Source organism: Tachypleus tridentatus, chromosome 11 (genome assembly GCF_004210375.1).
Source record: "Tachypleus tridentatus isolate NWPU-2018 chromosome 11, ASM421037v1, whole genome shotgun sequence".
Lineage (NCBI taxonomy): Eukaryota > Metazoa > Arthropoda > Merostomata > Xiphosura > Limulidae > Tachypleus > Tachypleus tridentatus.
Window position 1 is genome coordinate 83560345 of NC_134835.1, and position 21593 is coordinate 83581937.

Genomic DNA, 21593 nt, shown 5'->3' on the forward strand with positions numbered 1-21593 from the left:
TAACAGAAACAGCCATCCACTACTTAATCCAGCAAGCCATAGTTAAAGGCCGCGCGACCCTTAATGATTCAAAGCTCTTTGGATCTCAAGTTGTAAATTGTCACACTTAACTCACCAGTTGTGTAATATATATATATATAAACATTATTTTTAGTACATTTACCACTTTTACTAATAACTAAGCACCCTAACGATTATATTTTAATTTTGGTAATAATAACCTTTGTAACACAATTTTCAGATTTCGCTGAAGATAGAATAAGTTATTTTGAAAGTTCGGATCTTGTAAATAAAATGTTTTGCGTTTTATCAACCGTCTTCATTTATTTTTTATCGTTACTTATATATAGGCGGCAACGAATGTACAAATCAACATTTCTGTAGCACAAAATAGCGCTTGCATTGACGTCATCTCTAGGGAAAATGGCAGAGGGTGAACTTAATGTGGATAGTATAATTTCCAGGCTTTTGGAAGGTAAGAAACTAAGTATTATTTTAAAGTAAAACAAATACATATTCTTAAGAGATAAGCAATTTGAAACATATCACCTATATTTAACATATTTATCTAAAAGTGCACCAGAAGGGAAAGGTACTGCTTTGTGAAAGCGATTTAGAATCGTCGTACGAGGCATAGTACTATTGTATACTATACTGAGCGAAGCAAGTTGTACTCGTTGTGTCACGGACTGATATAATGTTAATAGTACGACGTTAGGCTTAAAATGTTATTCATTGCCATTGTTAACTAGTATCAGTATTTACATTGCAAGAAAGATACACTTTGATAAAATAATGCTTGTAGTTTTAAGTTTTAGTGGAACATAATCCGTATAGGAAAAAAAATGTTAGTGTTACAGCTTACAGTGTTACATTATACAGGGTTTTGGTCTCAGTGGTACTAAGTGATACTGATAATTACACCTTGTCTGTTCCTGTTTGTGTTCTTGTTATGATGTCAGTAACACAAGTAGTAGTGTTTGCTTGTTTCATGATTATGGCTGTGAGCGTGAAGGAGTTACATTGTTAATACACCTTAATTTTTCACTAAATAAAGATAAACTTAGTGCTTGGTTTAAAATTATGAAATTATATAGAAAATTATTTTTATAAGAGCTATGAAAAACTCTGCTACTCTTTTTGTAAATTTCTTCTTGAAAGGAAACTATTTGTAATAAAGTATAATAGAATTATGGGTGCATTACTACATTTCTAAAGAATGTACCAGGGCAAATGGTCTCGTACATATTTTAAATTAGAGAGGATAATTTTAGTGATATTACAAAGTGTATATGTAAAGAAAATCCAGATTTTGTCTTATTTTACAGTGCGTGGTTGTAGACCTGGAAAAACTGTACAATTAACAGAAGCTGAAGTTCGTGGTCTGTGTTTGAAATCAAGAGAAATATTTTTAAGTCAGCCCATACTCCTTGAATTAGAAGCACCTCTCAAAATATGTGGTTAGTATAAAGAATTATGTATGTATTATGGCACCAGTTGAGTCTATAAAAACGTTTCATTTAATTTGTTTCCCATTTCCTAGTTATATAATTGTGAAATGTGTCTTCACTCTCAATTTTATAATTATTTAGTTATATGAATTAATATTAAGAAAGTTTACATATAAACAGATTGTTCTAAATTTGATAATAAATTGTCTATAACCCAGTAGAAGTTTTTTGTACAAATATAATACTGTAATAAATATAATACTATAATCCCATTGAGTTTGGCTGGTATTTTTGTAAGTCAAGAAATTTTATATCTGGGTGGCTGGCATTGTTAGCAGTTATGTAGGATGAATATGTTTAGTGACAGAGATTCAAGCTCATGGTCCTCAGTTTGTGTGCAAGTCAAGTGTCCTAACCACCAGGTCTTATTTTGTTTAATATGATAGGCATCCTCTGGTACAATAAACATACCATTGTTAAAATAGTGTATCATTGGTAATTACTTGGACTTGTGAAAAAAGTATTTGTAACCCCAAGATGAACAAAATGCTTCTTGGTTGAAAACATGGATATGAGTGTCTTGTTAAAACCAGCAAGCATGTTAAACTACTTACTGGATGAGAAAGCTTGATATTTGGTGACATCATATGAGAGAGATTGTCAAAATGAACTAAGTACTACTACACCTGTAAAGAGCACGTTACAATTTACATTTAACGGTTTGATAATATTGTTAGAAAACATACTTTTAGAAACTGTTATTCAAAAAAGGATATTGATGTAGTTCCTGTCAATAAACTGAAACAAGAATTAGTGTAAAAATCAATTTAAAATTCTGTTGTTGAAAAACAAATACACGAAATGTATACAGAAATACTGGGAAGCAACATAAATTATCCACTTAGATTTGTACATGATAAAGCCCAATTGTGTTTTAATATATTTTTATATAAGTTAATTAGGATCATTATAATGTTGACCTTTTCCTTATCAGATTATTCTAATCAAAACTGTGTTTTATAGGCAGGCTTGTTACAAAACATGCTTGTTAACAATGGTGAAGATACCTTGATTAATAAACATCCGAGTTGTATTCTCTGAGCATTTTTGGGAAAAAGGCATATAGATTTTAATGTTGGGGCATTATTTTCTAGGGTCAGTCAGAGTACTGCAAAAAGTTGTTTATCTTGGCTTTGTAAAGACTATATTATAGTTATAGCCTATTTATGTATAGTTGACCACAGTGTGTTTGTGATATGATATGATGTACAATGTAAAAAATAATATATATATCATGATTTTCATTTTTTAACCTAATAAAGTGATTGATAATTCCTGATTTTAAAGCTGTTTTAAAGTTTTGTAGAGATAATCTGTTAGTACATTTACATTTGTACTTTATCACTTGGTTAAATGGCTGACACAACTGCGTGGATAGAGTGCCTTTTTGTGTCTGCTTTGCGATCAGAAAGTTGTAGGTTTGATACTGGTCAGTGCTTGTCACAGCTTTCACCAAAACTTCATGAAAGTAAGAGGTTTCGTATTACTAATGTCATATTTATAAAACATAGAAAAAGTAAATTTATACTGTATTTCATACTAAAGAATACAATTATACAAGTTTTATGTTATGGTGTAACATTAAAAAATACAGTTATGCAATTACAAGTTGTAAAATTTACACAATGTAAATTGAAGATACTAAGCTTACACTGTTTAAAACAAAAGTAGCTTTAGTGCAGCCATCTTTCTTTCATTTATTTATCTGTTTAAAATAAGAAACAGTAGTGGATAACCTTTGTAGATTTTCCATAAGTAAAGAAACCAATATGCTCCAAGGCTGAAAGAATGGGGATGTTTGGTGAGAATAGGAATTGTGAGAGCCTTAGTCACTGGGCCATGACTGTCCAAATTACATCTTTAAATATATAATTTTCTCTAAAAGTGGGTTTTCTCGTCATCATGGATCATGACAGTCCAAAGCTGAACCATTTTGAATTTTAAAATGATAATTGCTGTACTTCAATTGCATAGATAGTTAAATAATCAGAAATGTTAATATGATTAGCTGACTGTTTTTCTAATATTTAATTGATTTAATCATCAAGCTCCACTTAATGTATGTCTTAAAATGCTTTTGTTTTTATGGTACTGTAGTAACTATTTAAATATATTCTGAATAGTTTTTGAGTAGAATCTTTTTTTTTCTTAGACAGTAAGTTAAAGTAATTTGTGAAATTTATTTTTATCTTATAACTGGAAACTTTCTCATATTTAATACTGAAGCTACATATCTTTTATTTTTATCAAACAGGAGACATCCATGGACAGTACACCGATCTTTTACGTTTATTTGAATATGGAGGTTTCCCTCCAGAAGCCAACTACTTGTTTTTAGGTGATTATGTTGACAGAGGCAAGCAGTCTTTAGAAACCATCTGTCTTCTTTTAGCTTACAAAATCAAGTACCCAGAAAATTTTTTTCTTTTACGGGGGAACCACGAGTGCACAAGTATCAACAGAATCTATGGATTTTATGATGAATGTAAGTGTTTGGAAGAATCATTTCTTGTTAGTATTTCATTTTTTAGTTGTTTTCACAGATGGGTTAGTAAAAATAATTGTTCAAGTGACTGTATTGTTTCAAAAATAATTTAATATGATGCTCATAATTTTAGTTTAAAAATACAGCAAGAATACTGAAATATATATATTGGTAGTAGTTTTACTAACATTGTATTTGTATAATATAGAGAAAGCAAATTTATACTTTATTTAATACTAAATAATACAGTTGTACAAATTATGGTGTAACACAATGTAAAGCCAGTAATTTTCTCCTGATTCAACAAATACAGTTATGCAATTACAAGCTCTAAAAATTACACTGTAAAAAGAAAAATGCTAAATTTATAGTGTTTAAAACAAAAGTAGCTTTAGTGTTGGCACTAGGTTTTGTTTTTATGATTGGTAACATCACTCGAATTTTCTTTTTCCTTTTTTAGCTTTGTTCATTAGTGATTAATTCAGGGATTGTGTGTAGAGCAATATATTGTTTGGAATTAATGCATAAAACTTGTATATTTTTATGCATACAATATGTATGTATTTGGTTTTCACTTGTACAATGGTTTAAGGAAAACCTGTATAGCAGTTTTTGTAAACAAACCATAGTTTGCCTTGTATGCTTAAGTATTTTATTATTGTTCTAATTAAATTTTAACATTTTTTTAAAAATAAAATCTCTAAAAGTACATCAGTTATGATCTTTTAATGTTTTTATACTAGCCATAAAGTTGATATGGAAGTATACTAAAAAGAAATCTTTACTGCATTGTCATTCAATTCTGACAAAGCAATTAAACATTTAACAATGCAAGTCTATTAGCATTAAATTTGGTACTCATTTTATAAATATTCATAGTAAGTCACTGTTATGAAAAAGTTTTTCTGGTGTAATATTTATTTTTTGGTTTTTGTAACCATTTTTTTATATTAACATAAAATACTGAGCTCTTAGTCTTTTATTTACAAAACATGAGTTTATACAATGACCTTTTATTGCAATAAATATATTGTGTTTGTTAAGATAGTGTAGTAAAACTTATTTTAAAATGTTTAATTTTTACATATTAAAACAGTTTGGACTTGTTTGATGTTCATCAGATTGTGTTTCTGTAATGTACTTTACCTGTTTGGGCAGCAAATTAGTTGCAAAAGCAACCAGAACTGCTACAAAATTGTTATATTTACCTGTTGTGAACTTGAAGTCTGATTTGAATCATTCAGTTAAACCTTATTTGTGAGATGTATTGTGATTTAAGCCTAATATTTAGTTTGGTGTTAAATTACTTACTCTTTTATCAAAGTACAGTATATTTTTAGTAGTAAAATGGTTTCAGGCAATTATATGAGACCAATACATGCCATGAATTCTGAACCCTGCTTTGTAATTACACATTTTACAATTCATACCCATAAAGAATTTGGGGGGGAAGACTTCTTTTGAAAAATATTTGATCAATACTTAATTTCAGGTTATTGTATCAAATGTAAAAAAAAGTTATATAAGTTTGTATATATTTTTAAAAAAATTTTGTGTATGGTACTGCACTAAGATACATTAAACTATGGTACTTGTAGCAATCAAGTTACATATTTTGTTTGATACTGTGAAGAGTTTAAGACACATCCAAATAGTGTTTTTGATCTAATCTCTAAGATGTATTTTTGTTTCTACATTTTCATTTTAAAATTTAATTGTTGTTTAAAATCAGAAAGTTTGCAAATAGTTTTGCTGATGTATCTCCACTATAATGACATTATATGAAATAGTTTGTCCATATTTTGAAGAGAATTACTTGCACATTAGGTGAAATGCCAGTATAGAATGGCAAGTCTTGAATTAATTTTGAAAATTTTAATATTTTTTTATTTTCAATCTTGGAAGTTTAATAGAACTTTGAGGGTAGTAAAGTTTTACTTGATAAACTGTAGATGTTGGAGAAAAGGTTTTTTTATGAAATAAAATATTTTAAAATGAAATACATTTACTTGAAGCTGTTCAGTTACAGGTGATATGTTTTTTTCTTAACACACTTGGAGATGATTTTAAAAATATTTCTATTTCTAGGTAAAAGACGTTATAATATCAAACTTTGGAAGACCTTTACAGACTGTTTTAATTGTCTGCCTATAGCAGCCATCATTGATGAAAAAATATTTTGTTGTCATGGTGGTAAGTTGTCATTCTTGTTTTATTTTGCTTGGTTGTTTAGAGATATTAGTTGAAATGTGTGTGTATGCATGCGTGCGTGCTATTGTGAGCATGCACACGCATGATATATTTTCATATATACAAATAACTGTGTATGGGAAAAATGTATACATTTTGATTAAGTGTGGAAATTCACAAAAGAGAAATGTTTTAGTAAAAGCATCCTTTTGTAGAAACTAGTTATGTATTTCATGTGTATTAATAAAATAACTTGTATAGTAAAATATTTACTGTAGTATAAAAATTTCACATTAGAGTTAAAGATAACTCAATATTAGTCTTAGAATAAGTATGCATGATTAACCTTGCAATTATGGGTTTATAATAGTATATTTCAACATTAATGTGTAACAAATCGTTTCTGGTCCTGGCATGGCTTGGTTAATAGGGTATTACACTTGTAATCAGTCTGATTTTTCTAGAATCAAAACCTGATGCTGAACATGTTTGTCCTTTCTTTCATGGGGGTATTATAACTGATGGTCAGTACTGGTATTTTTTGTAGCAGAATAGCCATTAATTGACAGTAAGTATTTCCAGCTGATTGCCTTTCTTCTGGTCAGCAGTTTAAAATATAGGGATAATGGCAGGTAGTTTTAGTATCACTGATATAAACAGCTGGTATACTATTAATTTTGTACCAAAACACACTTGTATGCAGGTCAGAAATTTCCAAGCAACTGGTTAGTTCTTTCATGATTCAAAGTTGTAGCAAAATGTTAAGAGTATTTATAAAATAAGTTTATTTATTAATGTATGTATAGGGATGAAAATGGAAAGTGTTAATAATTAGTGTTTGTTTTGGAATATTTTTATTGTGTGTACATTTATGTAATTGTTGAGTGTGACTGTTTTGCTGTTTGGATAATATTAGGTCTATAAGATTAAAAAAAAAGTACTTTAAGAGCTTATAAGTTTTCATCAGATTATAGTTATCTGTGTTTCTGTATTAATGTCAATAATATTACTGCTCAATCAGTCATGTTCAGCTCAGGTTTAAATTTGTTAATATTTCTTTCTCTTCCAGTACAACTACAATAACTAAGTCAAGATATTAGCACCATATTCACAACATTAAGGGTCCTTCTTTTCAGAAAAACAGTAATTGAATTAAGGTGCAATGAATATGCTGTTAAATCCAGTAAGCCAATGATTTTAAAAATCAAATAATTTATATATATATGTGCATGAAATTTACCCATATACATGAGCATTTAAATCATTTTACTTTATGACTGAGCCTGAATTTATTGTCTTACTATGTTTTATGAAGTGGTCTCATGAAAGGTTTTACTGTGATATTTCTTTTAATTTTTTTATGGATTATAGATTAAATTGAGGTTCAAGATACTAAACAACATTAACAATTGTAAAAACTTAAACTTACAAAATTCTTTTGTTTTCTGAGGTCTTTCACCTGATCTGCAGTCCATGGAACAGATAAGACGTATTATGAGACCAACAGATGTACCAGATACAGGTAAAAAATGCTTATTAATTTACTGATGTTATTTTTAAAACAGTTAGTCTTTACAATTATTTTTTTACATGGATATTTATTATCAGAAAAATAGTAATTTTTTTTTCACCATTAATATTTTGTCTTGTGTGTTTGAACACAATAATTAATTCATAATTAAGTTTCTGACCAGGAAGTTTTTTGTAGCTAATGTAGAGTGTATTGATTCTTTATGCCACTAAAAAATCCAACAAGTTTATAATTATAATGGAAACAGACTATGCTACATGTTTAATACTTTTGGTTTTTAGTTACCCATATGTCACACCAGTTAATCCATTTGTTTGTTTCAAAATATTTTTATTGTGTGTACGTTTATGTAATTGTTGAGTGTGACTGTGTTTTGCTGTTTGGATAATATTAGGTCTATAAGATTAAAATAAAAAGTGCCTTGAGGACTTCTAAAGTTTCATCAGATTATAGTTATCTGCATTTCTGTATTAATGTCAATAATATTACTGCTCAATCAGTCATGTTCAGCTCAGGTTTAAATTTGTTAATATTTCTTACATACAAGGCTTTTTAATTGTGTCTTGTAATGAGAACATTAAATGCACTGTGACATATACCAATATAATATTTATCAAGCTTGTGATCCAGTATACTAGTCTTATCTTTTTGTTGCTGTAGTAGCATGTCCAATCATCTGATTGTCAAACAGACAGATGTAGAATTACATCTGGGACATTTAAAATTAGGTATCACTTTAGATGTTTTTAAGTATGAAATTCCATCTTTACAAGTTTTGTATTTTGTTCTCAGGTTTAAAAGCTACTCGTGAATCATTAATTGTAGAAATAAGTTTATATTTTTTTACATACATTTAATATATGTTTGCACCTGTTTGATAATATTGTAAATTGTTTTTAAGTACTGAAATTTGTTTGTTTGAAATAACTCCTTGTATGTAATACTGTTTGTCATGTTATTGGAAAGCCATTTTTGTTTAGAAACATTTTATTTTGTTTAACTCCTTATGAAAGTGTAAAAGTAGTTTTACCTTCTTTTTCTCTACCATATTTCAAAATGGGATTGGTCAATTTGACCAACCCCATAACCAGAAAAGAAAATTTAAATTACGCTATTTTTCTTGATAGAATGACATTATATTGTAACATGAAACTACATTCATTTATCCTAAGGAGCTTAAAGCTCATAAAAATATTTTTATTGCCCTTTTGATAGCTCTGTGAACTGTGACTAGCTACTATTCTTGCCATTATAAGATGAAAATTACTTGGAGCATGTGCAGCTTGTGTTATGCTATTAAATTACATTACCCATGAGCTACTACAAGCTGCTTGTGTGTGTGCCTTGTGAAACATTTATTGTATTATTATTACTTATTTTACTTAATTTAATCTTAACTAATCTAAAAAGATCCATATTTGTACATTTTAGTTACTTTTGTAATAATAACTAAAGAATAACCATGGAAAACAAGTACTTACCCAAACGTTTTTTTTTTTTTTTTTTGCTGTTGGTTGTTGGTGAAATTTATCTAAATAAAGCAGTAACGAACATAGACTAATAACATGAAAAAAAGCAGACATTTTTCTGACTTTCTAACTGTGTTACAAGAGCTGTTACAAATTCACCCAAGTGGCTGTTGTGATTCCTGAGGGCTCCAAAGTTGTATTATAAGTGAAATTGACACATATATTCAGAACACTATGTAATATATCATTTGACAGATGAAAACCTTCATTTTCTGTTGGTTATAGGTAATGTATAATTAAACATGAGAGAACTATTAAGAAATCCTGAAAGAAAGAATGTGACAGGTGGGTGTGACAGTAAGGGTCTGATTTTCTTTTTGACAGCTCTGTAACCAAACAAAATTGAAGACTAGAAAAAATATAACTTGTTTGAGCAATGATGATTTTACAGTGTGTAATTTACATTTAATTTCATACTTTTCGTAGGGCTGGTAGATAAAATAAAGTAGATAAGATGTCTAGAGAAAATGTTACACTAGGTAAAATTCAGGATTTTTTAAAAATATTGCTTTTGAGAATTAACAACTCAAAACTTACTATTAAAATTTTGATTATTGGTTAGATTTTATATGTTATACTAATTGAAATAAACAGAAAGTAGTTTAATAAAAGTTTGAATATAAGCCACTAAAACTGTCAGTAGAAAAGGACACCTAGGGTAAGGGTGTTAAGTAATTTTGTAGAATTTTGTTGTCTAACTCTTATGCAACATGGCCATACATTTCACATCAAATTGACATGAACCTTTATGCAATCTACACATGGTAACTCTGAGATAGCCTCCAAAACCTTGTATCTTGAAAATGACATTACTTTGTTTGTCTTTCTAAAAAAATATATACTATTTATCTTTGTATTATTTGCACTCAAACTCTTAGTTTCAATTTGTATATTCTTTAGAACCTTCTGAATGAACATCAAAAGTTTTCTTTTTGAGTAAAATATTTGTAGTTTGTTTTATTTTCTCTACCATATTGTTAACTAACTATTACCATCAATGTACAATGCAATGAAATGATTAACCCTTAAACAGCAGGAATGTTGTAGATAGCAGCATCTGATGATGATGGCTGCTGTTTAAGGGTTAAAATTAAAAATATAAAAAAGTACAAACCTATTTTTGTAGAATATTTTAAAGTCTTCTTTTGGTTATATTTGTAATGAGGTCTGTTCCTTTCCATGTATAGTTAATTTTTAGTGTTTTTATTTTTTGTTCTATACCATTATTATTCATCTCGTCACAAATTAACTGTTCCCTCTGGCAGAGATACATAACTAGTGTAAAAATTTTCAAGCACCTCGTAATATCATTAGCTTTGAGAATGGATGCAAAGCATGATGTATGCTTAAATCTTTCAATTATGCATTTTAGAACATAACTAACACATAAATAACTAAAATATTATACCAAGACCTAAATACAATTTAGACTATCTCTCACTATTACATATTTATGTAAGAAACAACCATAAATGGTGTAGTCGATTAAGCAGGTACATGCACCCTTTTATGAAAACTGCATGCCAGTTACAAAATAACCTCTTGGATTATAGTGTAAAATTTCTTTTTTAATGAGTATATACATGTGTATGTAAGCTCTAGAAGTAAGCTATAAATCTCGGACAAATCTATTGAAGGTGGATGTGGCATTAGTCAGGGGTTGACAAAATTTTACTTGTTTCAACTGCATTTATCCAGAGAACTTGAAATGTATGCATCAGTAGGGTTAAGTAAATGTCTTATTATCTAGTTGTTCCTCTACATAACTGCATTACATAACTACATAACAGTGCTGAAGTTGAGGTTTCATAATATGTGGACCATGTGACACTACATCTGAAGTTTTCTTTTGAAATAAAGGACTTTAAACTTAGATAATATAAAACTTTGAATCATAATATATATTGTAATGTCACTTTCACTCACTGTGGTGCTGCAACATTCCTACTGTTTTGGGGTTAAAGGTGCACTGATGTCAAAAGTTTTAAAAGGTTTGTTGTGTAGGAGGGGGTATATTGTGATGTCTAAGTATAATAATTATATAATATTTAATTATCTGTTTTAAAAATGTTTTGAAATTTATTTGTCAATGCAAATGAAAGATGGTAGTAGGGTTTCTCATAAGATATAGGAAATATCTTGCTGAGTATATACTCTTCAAAAAAAGAAACCGCAAAAGGCAAAATATGAGACAAATTGTTAACAAGTTTATTCCGGGTAGTTCTGTATGACATGTGTGAAACTTTGCACATTCACTGCTGAACATCCAAAGTCTGCAAAGGCGAAGTCCACGCTCACTAGGTGAAGTTTAACGTCACTCAACGTCAATAACGAGTATGCCCCCGTGAGCATCAATAACTGCTTGGCATCTCCTGCCCATGGAAGCGATGAGATGACGAATCACATCCTGTGGAATGGCTATCTACTCAACCTGCAAAGCTGCTGCAAGCTGAGGTAGAGTCTGCAGTTGAGGTTGTCGCCGTCGCAGACGTCAGTCTAACTCGTCCCAAAGATGTTCGATGGGGTTTAAATCTGGTGATCTGAAGGGCCATGGAAGAACTTTGATGTTGTGGTGTCTCAAGAACACAGTGGTGAGTCGGGCTGGTGAGGACGGGCATTGTCGTGTTGAAAAACGTCATTGACGTTCACCATGATGGGTTGCACATGTGGGCTAAGAATCTCGTCGACGTATCATTGAGCAGTGAGATTCCCTCGAATGTGCAAAAGGTCTGTTCTGGCATTGTAGGTGATGGCAGCCCACATCATGACGCTGCCACTACCAAATCTGTCAACATCCTGCACACAGTTTGCTGCAAAACGTTCACTTTGGCGACGGTAAACACGGGTCCTTCCATCCTGCCTATGAAGCATAAAACGTGATTTATCGCTGAACCAAACATGCCTCCATCGTCGATGAGGCCATACCCGATGTGCCCGAGTCCACTGCAGCCGTGCTTGACGATGTTGCTGTGTGTAGATGACTCCTCTGACTAGGCGTCGAGGTCGGATTCCTGCATCTCGTAGATGGTTGCATACGGTCTGATCGAAATCCCTACGCAGCACTGGTATGGTTGAGGCAGTAGGCGTTGCAGTGGTGGTCCTATCCCAAAGGTGGCGTAACGGATGTTGCGATCTTGTGCGGGTGTGGTCACACGAGGTCTGCCAGATCGTGAACTGTAACGAGTTGACCATGTTGTTGGTGACGATTCCATAGCCTTGTGATGGTGGTTGGGTGGACATTCACAGCTCTGGCAACATCTGATCAAGATTCGCCTGCTTCCAAGTGACCAATAGCGATGTTGCTTTGTGCTTCAGTCAGTCTTGGCGTAACTGTAATGCGTGTCGGTGGCTTAACACTGAGCTATGGAAACCGAGAACCCATCACTTTTATAGGGATTTTGCACATGTTGCACTTGCAGAACATGCAGATCTCTCAAACAAATTTATTGGACACGCATGCGTTTGGCGAAAAATCCGATGTTTTCAAAGTGTATAACTTTTATTGTCAGTTTGGTCTGACAATCAGTGCCTTAACATGTAACATCACATACTCTGAGCTTGTAGCGTTATTGCATACATTTCTCTTTAAAATAACAAAATATCCCTTTTGCATTTCTTGTTTTGAAGAGTATACATGGGGTCAGTATTGGTCTGACTCTATATTAAGAAAGGAACTTTGATTATAATTCTAAGTTAACTGCAGTCATCTATGTAAATTGTAACAAATTTTTTGGTGAAATGTTTAAATTTGTTGTCCACAAAAAAGTTAGATGTGTTATAATCAAGATATCTCAGTGAATTGACATCAGAGTTACTCTTACAGGGTGCAAGGAACTTTTCCTGTGAAAAAAAACAAACTTTTACTATTCTACAGCTTACATATGTCATTTGCATAGCCTTTAGAACCTCCAAAATGCATATCTACAGTTTGTTTTAGTATCCCTTTGATATTGCATATTCATTCATATATGGTCTTAGCATAAACCAGAGTATTGTTATTTGACAAACAAGACAAGAATAATTTATAACAAAATTTTACACTGTACTTCATTTTAAAAATAGTGAAATAGCATTAGATTTTTTTGCCATTTTAAATGTAGTTGATCTGTGACATGTTAAATTCATATTTGATTCAGTGAAATGTGTTGAGTTTGGGGGATTTTAGGTCTGTGTAATACTTTATTATGTTATACCTGTGAATTTATAGTTACAGTCAACTCTGCTAGGTCTAACACAGAAAATGTTTTAACATTCTTTGACACCTACTTTTCCAAGCAGTTTGAAATTTGAGAGTTTTGTGTTACTGCATTGTGGAAAGAAAAGTCTGTCCTATAAGGTACTTCTGTCTTAAGTGTAGTTAAGCTGATATGTGGTTATTGGTGGCCTACAATATAAAGAAAAAATAAATTTGCTATTTTTTCACATGCTTGATCTTCATTTAAATATGCACCTTTTTTTAAGTTCATCAGCTTCCACTTTTTACTTGTATTTTCAGAATATTTGAGATTTATATCTGGGTCTGTTTTTGTTCATACAGGGAAAAATATTCCTGAGTTTGTTTTTTATTTTACTAACTTAAGTTTTGACTCAACAAAAATTTTGGAGAAAACTAGGAATAAAGTGTTTATTACGTAATTAAGAATAAAAAATGTACTTGTTCATAAAAAAAAATTATAGCCTAATAGTATCTAGTTTTTACTTAACATAAAATTTAGTGTTGAATTGTGTGTTTTGAAGAATTTCATAAGGAATGTGATGTGGTTGATTTTTTTTCTAGGGAAGGAAAGATAGAATGTATTTGTAAAAGAAATCAGTAGTGATTTTGCATTGGTCGGTTGGTGTCCGACATAACATAGGTTATTGTTTGAGAATGTGACAGGGTAGAGTGACAGTTTTTTTTTTTTTCAGTGCTGAATAACATGATGTGATCTTTAATAATTCATAATAGGAATGTATTTGTGAAAGAAATCGGTAAATTTAATGTTTGAGAATGTTTTTTAATATTCCTTTTATAATGAATTCATTTAGTTTAGTCAAAGGCTAAGGCTGTTGTGTTACTTTTGGGTTTTATTTCTGTACAGTGGTTGTTGGATAGGTTCATTATCTTCTTGAATATATGTCTTTAATGTGTCACTGTTTATATGTTCATATGATCTTTTGAAGAGCTGGGGTTCTTTAATGAACTTGCTGCCATATTCAGGACTTCTTTTAGGATCATGTGTTATGGTTACATGATAGATGAAGTTTCAGCATTAGCCAAAGGACAGGCTGTTTTTCCTGTAATTATGAAGTTCTGTCAAAGCATAGTTGTCATTGTGCATTGATTTAGTATGATGACTTCTTTGCTTTCTAACCACTGACCACAAGGAAGCAGTTGTTAGAAAGATCTATTTTATTTTTTGTGTTATATGTATGTATGTTGTATATTGCTTATTAATATGATTGTTTTTACTTTAATTATTATTAACAAATAAACACATAGCATGAACAACCTGGTTTATAATTTCACACGTTAAGGAAATTAAACAAGTTTTGTATTCTCAGAAGAATGTGAAATCAGAATATTTATAAGAAATTAAAAAGAATATCTATATTAAACTAGTCATTGAAGATAAAAGCTGCATGTTCAAATTTGTTTTTAATTGTGCATTGTAAAAGTGAGGTAAATTTTCAAAACTTTTTTTAACATTGGAAAGCTATTTATATATTGGAATAAAAGAGTACTTGGGTATTTTGTTTAATATCATGTGTGTGTGAGTATAAGTGATTAACAGTTAGTATTAATTTTCAAATGTGTAGCTTTTAATGGAATCTCTAAGCCTTGTTCATTATTATTCAATTTACAGAAACTTTTGTTGTTTAAGAGCACAAAATATTAGTTAACAGAAGTATCTTGTGATTCTATCTTTATTCATTAAGTTGACAATAGCTTCTGTTTTTCTTAGCCTTTTTTCAAGAAAATGAGGTAATAATATTAAGGGGTAACATTTTGGTCCTCCTCTCATTTGTTATATTAAACATATCTTAAATAGGGTTATTATGTGATCTTCTCTGGTCTGACCCTGACAAAGGCGTAAATGGATGGGGAGAGAATGATCGAGGAGTTTCTTTCACATTTGGTGCTGATGTTGTGAGCAAATTCCTCAACCGCCATGACTTAGATCTAATTTGTAGAGCACATCAAGTAAGGATTTTACAAAATTTGTTATAAATAATTTACTGTTTGATATCGCAAGATTTTATATACAGTATTGACTGTTCTATAAACAAAACGTGTTAACATGTTACCTCTGATTTATGTGGTGAGGTCATCTCTTGATGACATTGACAGATCCTGCAGTTATCATGTTATTTAGTTAAGTTAGATTATTATACTATTAAAACATTTGATCATCTGTATAAATTATTCAAAACAAGTTGTGAGTTAATGAGTGACAAAAGGTTATTTCCATAATTAAGCATATAAAAATTTGTAATTTCACTTGAACTTTTATTTATTTCAGGTGTTGTTATAAAGAATCTTAAATTGTTAGTTAGAACAAAGATCATATGCTTTCATCCTACATGCATGGCATCTGTCATGGATTGATCTTGTATTGGAAAATTAATGCTTACCATAATTTTGAATTTACTTTGCGTATCTTCATGAAATACATTGAGCTTTAAATGAATATTACAAATATTTTGTACACAAAAGAAATCATAATTTTAATTCTTAACTAGTAAGGTGGGGTCAAAATGACCAACTTTGATTTTTCGTATTGATATTCCAACTTGGCTAGTGTTCTGTACTTGACATTTCTGTACTCTATTTTTAGTCAGTTCTTGAGTGTTGAGCAGAGTGTACTTATGATGTAAAAAAAAATTGTGCTTTTATTGTTAAACACTGTAAGCAGTTGTGCTATAACATTTTTTACATGATTTAAGTTCTTCTGATGAAGCATTAGCATTTTTTGGCTTGAACCCATTGCTTGAAGTGGTTACTGTTGACACTGTAGTTTTAAGCCCAAAACCATATTGTTGCTGTCAGGTTTCATAGGCTGGATTCTATACTGTATGTAGATGTGATGATTTGGTGATAAATTTCAACAATAAACACCAACAGTCCATTTGTTTTAAAATATTAAAACTTGTTAAATTTATTTGTACAAATAGTCATTTCACTCTGGTTATCACAGTTGTATCCAGAGCTCTAAATGATTCTCTCTCTTTTTTGTTTGGAAGTCTGCACTGTCTGGTTTAATTATTTTAGAAAATTATTGAAAAGATGAATTATTCTTCTCTGCTTTGTTATTACAATACAGTTTGTGATACTTTCACTTAAAAACTACCACTATATTCTCTTTATTGCAAAACTCGGAAGCACTCAGTCTAGACCTAAATAATAATATTTCAATGTATGTTTATACACTGATAGAAGTCTAGAACATTCTGTGTCATACTAGGTGTTCTGATACTATGATACTCAATTAAAATGAAAAGAAATTCAGAAAGTTGTAACACTAACTTATAACAGTTGAAGGTATGTGTTACACAACATATGATTCATAAATAATTGCATAAACAACCTTACCATAAACTCACTTCAGCAAATAACTAAGTGTGACATCTACAGTACATAAATTATCAGTTTCATAATGCATGTATAAATGTAAACAGCAATGTATGTCTGTTGCTACATGTTCTGAGCATAAGCAAGCTTCATAGTCTCATGGAAATAGAACTATAAAGTGATAGTGGGTTTGAGATTTAAGCATTTTAGTAAGTTTTATTTTTGTACAAGGAAGGAGCTGAAAATTGTACTAATTTTAAACCCATTTGAAAATTACCTGCTATACAAGTAAGAGACTTACTTGCATGACTACACAGGGTACAATATATAAACTAGATTGTAGATATATAAGAATTTTTTTCCAGCAAAACAAAAGGACTGGCACATTATGACCAAGGCTCAGTACTATGTAGCTTTGCTACTTTAGTTGTATAGAGTTTAAATTAGTAATGTAGTTTAATTACTGAGCTTGTAGACAGTACAGTACTGTATTATAACACGTCACATTTATGTTAACTTAAGCCTATTTCTGCATGCAGTGTTACGATTTGTTTACATTGGATGTTTGTAGATCTTTTTTGAACATCCTTGTAATTGTTTTATATCTTCAGTTTTCTATGTCTGAAGAGCACAATGACACATAGCAAACATTACATAATCACATTTGCAGCTTCAGACTTGTACACTTGTTACCTATTCCTAAAGTATTTTTTCTCTAAATCTGTGTCAATATAAAAATTTTACATTTCAGATATGCATTGTAAAACATAACTATAACATAAATCATTAAAATGAAATGTACAAAAACAAGTTTGTCTCTCTAATTAAGATGTAACTAGGATATAACATTAAGTGCTATGAGTGACATTTTTCCTTTATTCTAAGGTACAAAATCATGACATCTTGTTAATGTATATTTACCTTCAATTTCAAGAGGATCATTGTTAGCTTGTAAGATGAGCTCTTTCTATGTTATAAACAAGTAAGATGTTTTGAAAGAAACCTTAAAGTTAAGAACACATGGGAGGAGTTTCTGTTTGGTTGAGAAAAGTTATATTTCAGTAAATGGAGCTGTTAGCAAATTTTAGACTTTGAAATTGTCCATAGATTATAACCAACATTGTACGTGGGAGGAATTTTGAGTTGTACTAACTGAAAGAGGGAAACTTGAGAGGTTATTTTGAGTTGTACTAATTGAAAGGGGGAAAAGTGAAGATTGAATGAAATTTTTTAAAAATGTTCTTTTGAAATTAGAACTTACATAAATATTTGAATTACAAATTACATTCTTGTGATAATAGTATTGACTAACATCAATAATAAAGCTGTTTTTTAATTTTTTGAAGTAATTTGGTTTACAATTTGTGTTATGAACATAAAACCAAAGCTGTCCACTTAGGGATAAAGTAGGTGTATTTCCTGTGATTATGTGTGTGAAAATAGAAAGAGGGGGTTAAAAAAATAATAGTGAAAAGCAGTTTATAATGGTACTACCACTATAAATTGGATTATTATTTTTTAAGCTTTAAGATTAAATGACATAGAAATGTGTGTTCTAGTAGTGTTAGAACTCATTCATTTTCATGACATAATAAAGTTAATTTATTAATAATGAATTCTCTCTCTTTTTATTATTATTATAGAAGTAACAACTGAAATCTTTTAGGCCAACTGTGTACTTGCTTGGTACTTAAAGTCGAGATAATTATCCTGTGACACATCTTTTAATTGCACACCATTCTGATGGAATGTTTTAATTCTGTTTCTAGGTTGTAGAAGATGGATATGAATTCTTTGCAAAGAGGCAGTTAGTTACCTTGTTTTCTGCTCCCAATTATTGTGGTGAATTTGATAATGCTGGAGGAATGATGTCAGTTGATGAGACATTAATGTGTTCATTCCAGGTTTGTATTATAGCTTTCAGTTTCCTCACAAAAGTTCATTAATTAATTTTTAACTTAAAAAAAGAAAATAAAATGAAAATTGAATATCTGATATTAAAATGATTTTATAGCCTCACCATGTTGCTATAATCCATGTCTCCATGCCTGGTTATGCTTTAGCTAATGGATGTGTATTTTGACAATAGCCCTGCATCATAGTTTCTATTATAAAAATATGCTTTCTATTATAAGGTTTGTCTTAGGACTGTCATATCCACAGCACATCTCCTTCTCTGAAGACTTTACATAATCCATCTAATTTATAAAGACAGAGGTTTTCCAGCATCTGCTTTAACAGTTTGATTATACAATAACCCATAGGTGCTGACTACAGTATGTTTTTGTCAATGAATATCAGTTTCATTCTCTAGCTACTTGAATATATCATAGTCAACTTAGGTATACAGAACTTCTGTAGGTTTCCCAGGCAGAGATGGTTCTTGGATATCTTGCTTGCTAAAATTTCCAGTCTAAACACAAATTTACAATGTAATGATTTAACTAATTTACATGGAAAGGATTCCCAAAAGCAAACAAATTTCAGTGCATAACACTACCTCTGAACATGCTGTTTCACTGTAACTTTGTATGGTTGTGGTTGTCACATGATTATTTTTCTGTTGTTAAAAATTAAATTAATGTACTCAGTCCTTTGTATATCAAGAGCTAATACTGAAAGATGTGATTTTTTCCTGAGTTAAACCACTGCTGATGGATATTGACTGATATTAATGAACTGTAATCTCATATGAAACCAAAATTAATTAATGACTTGGAAACTTCTGTCCAATGTGGTTTATGCTGTGAAATGCATGAAATGTCAGTCACTATTGTTTTAAGAAGGTGCTTAAACATTTACTAGGCGAAGAAAATAAAGGTACTCAGTTTTTGTGTGGGGTTCATTAATGAATTGGTACTTTCTTTTATAAAAACTTAATATCAGCAAAAATGATGTTGCTGTTGTGTCTCAGAGCTTGGTGATCCTCTGAAACAAAGTTTTGACAATACTTTTATCAGCTTTATATTGTTGAAGTCCTAGACAAAACTTGGATGACAAATTTTGAGATACATACATTGTTGTAATGGGTAAAAACAACTTTTGAATAGAAACATGATGGTTGGTACAGCATTAAAAATATGCTTTCAAAATTTTATGTTTATGGTCTCATCTAACCAAGGTCCAAACAAAAACATGACCTTATTATGTAGACACTTTCTGCATAGTTTAGTAATTGCTGTAAACTTTAGAATTAAAGCACAATTGAAACTAATGTTTTTTAAAAATACATGTTCCCAAGTTAAATGTTTGTGATCCAATTGTAAGTAGATAATTGATAACACTAAGTTACAAGCACTTAGAAACATTTCTTAGACAGAATCATATATGTGGTGACCATAATTATTTTTACTTACTGTTCTTTTTTTTTTCTGAAATTCACAGATACTTAAACCATCTGAGAAAAAAGCCAAGTACCAGTATGGAGGTTTGAATGCTGGACGACCTGTAACACCACCACGTGGACCTGTCAAAACAAAAAATAAGCACTAGTTAAAATACTATATGGTGTTTTTCAGATTTTTTGCATTATCTTTGGGATCCTACACTGTCCACATAGAGATCATATATAAAGTATTGTCTACATTTTTTTTTTAAATTCAATCATGCTGTTTAGTCTTATCTTTGTGTTTCTGTTTTTGTTTGTGTTGTCCACAAATATTTGAACTGTCAATTTTTATAAATTCTATCAAAACTAATTCTGGTGGAAGTGAAACAGCCTTTATAAGTATGAAATTCTGCTCTTTTCCTTAGTGATGACGTATAAAGTAAGTGAATAAAATATCATTGTTTTTTAAGAAATCTTTGGATTTACTCAGTAAGTACTTATGTATAAGGTTATGTGTCTGAACATAAATATGTAATCTATTAGCAAAAACAATAGTAAAATACTGTGACTGAACTGTGCATCTAGTGACAACAGAATTAGGTCAGACTGTGAGAGTGTGTGTGTCCAGTAACTCTAATGAAAGGTTTCAGAAGATATAAAAGTGTGATACAAGAAACAACCTTTATGAAGTAATGATTTAAGCTAATTATTTTTATATACTCCCTTATTTAATGTTTGTGATACATCTAAAGCTTAAATGGGTAAAGAAGGGACAAGATGTTTATGAGGTAATTAATGCTTTAATTTTTCAGTGTTTGTCATTTATTTTCTAATTCTACTTTACAATAGTAACTTCTGGAAGATTGTATCTTGTGTATATTTAAAGTGACACTGACAAAGGTTATGTTTCAAAAGGAAGTTGTGAGACAAACTTTTCAGCACATCATCTCATCAAATACATTTTGTTGGTGTTTCTCAGTATTTTTTATTAGTGTCGGTGGAATATTTCATTAAAGCGATATAAATGTTATGTGGTTCAATTTTCTTTCTTTTTATACTCTCTAACAGTCTTGACTTCACTTGATCTGTTACATCTGAATCATTAGTAACATCAAGATTTGGAGCTGCACAGTAAATATGTTGTTGTTCTCTAGTTCAGACAATGCTGAATAACGTCACTAAACCCTGAATCTTTTCCAGTAGAAACAGCTATGGTTTCACCAGTTTGTCAAGTTCTCTAATGACACCTGAACTTGAACCAAGCTAAATTTGCTTAATATATTCAATTTCCAAAATGTTTGTTACTTCAGCTGTGAAAAGTAATGTAAAGACAGTAGCTGAAAAATGTGCAGTGAAAACACTTGTTTCATAAATAAATATAAAATATTTATTAGTAATAATGGTTATTTGAATATAGCTCTCAAAACACAAAACTAAACATAATACTAACAAAAGAGTAGCATTTCT

General features: G+C 30.4%; 1 protein-coding gene across 1 annotated transcript; it reads left to right on the forward strand.

The window, feature by feature from the left end:
• Nucleotides 1–319: 319 nt before the first annotated feature.
• LOC143232630 (serine/threonine-protein phosphatase PP1-beta catalytic subunit-like) lies at nucleotides 320–21156 on the forward strand. The gene is made up of 8 exons (XM_076468288.1): nucleotides 320–475; nucleotides 1329–1460; nucleotides 3766–3996; nucleotides 6085–6189; nucleotides 7637–7708; nucleotides 15279–15430; nucleotides 18568–18702; nucleotides 20183–21156. Exons 1-8 carry the CDS (start codon nucleotides 424–426, stop codon nucleotides 20288–20290), a joined length of 987 nt encoding a protein of 328 aa, XP_076324403.1. The 5' UTR covers nucleotides 320–423; the 3' UTR covers nucleotides 20291–21156.
• The last annotated feature ends 437 nt before the right edge of the window (nucleotides 21157–21593 follow it).

Bases quoted from the DNA above. Each gene is read 5' to 3' on its own strand.
- LOC143232630 (XM_076468288.1), top strand. From the start codon at position 424: ATGGCAGAGGGTGAACTTAATGTGGATAGTATAATTTCCAGGCTTTTG. The intron at 1,461-3,765 runs GTTAGTATAAAG...TTTATCAAACAG, and splicing joins AGCACCTCTCAAAATATGTG to GAGACATCCATGGACAGTAC. The intron at 15,431-18,567 runs GTAAGGATTTTA...TTCTGTTTCTAG, and splicing joins TAATTTGTAGAGCACATCAA to GTTGTAGAAGATGGATATGA.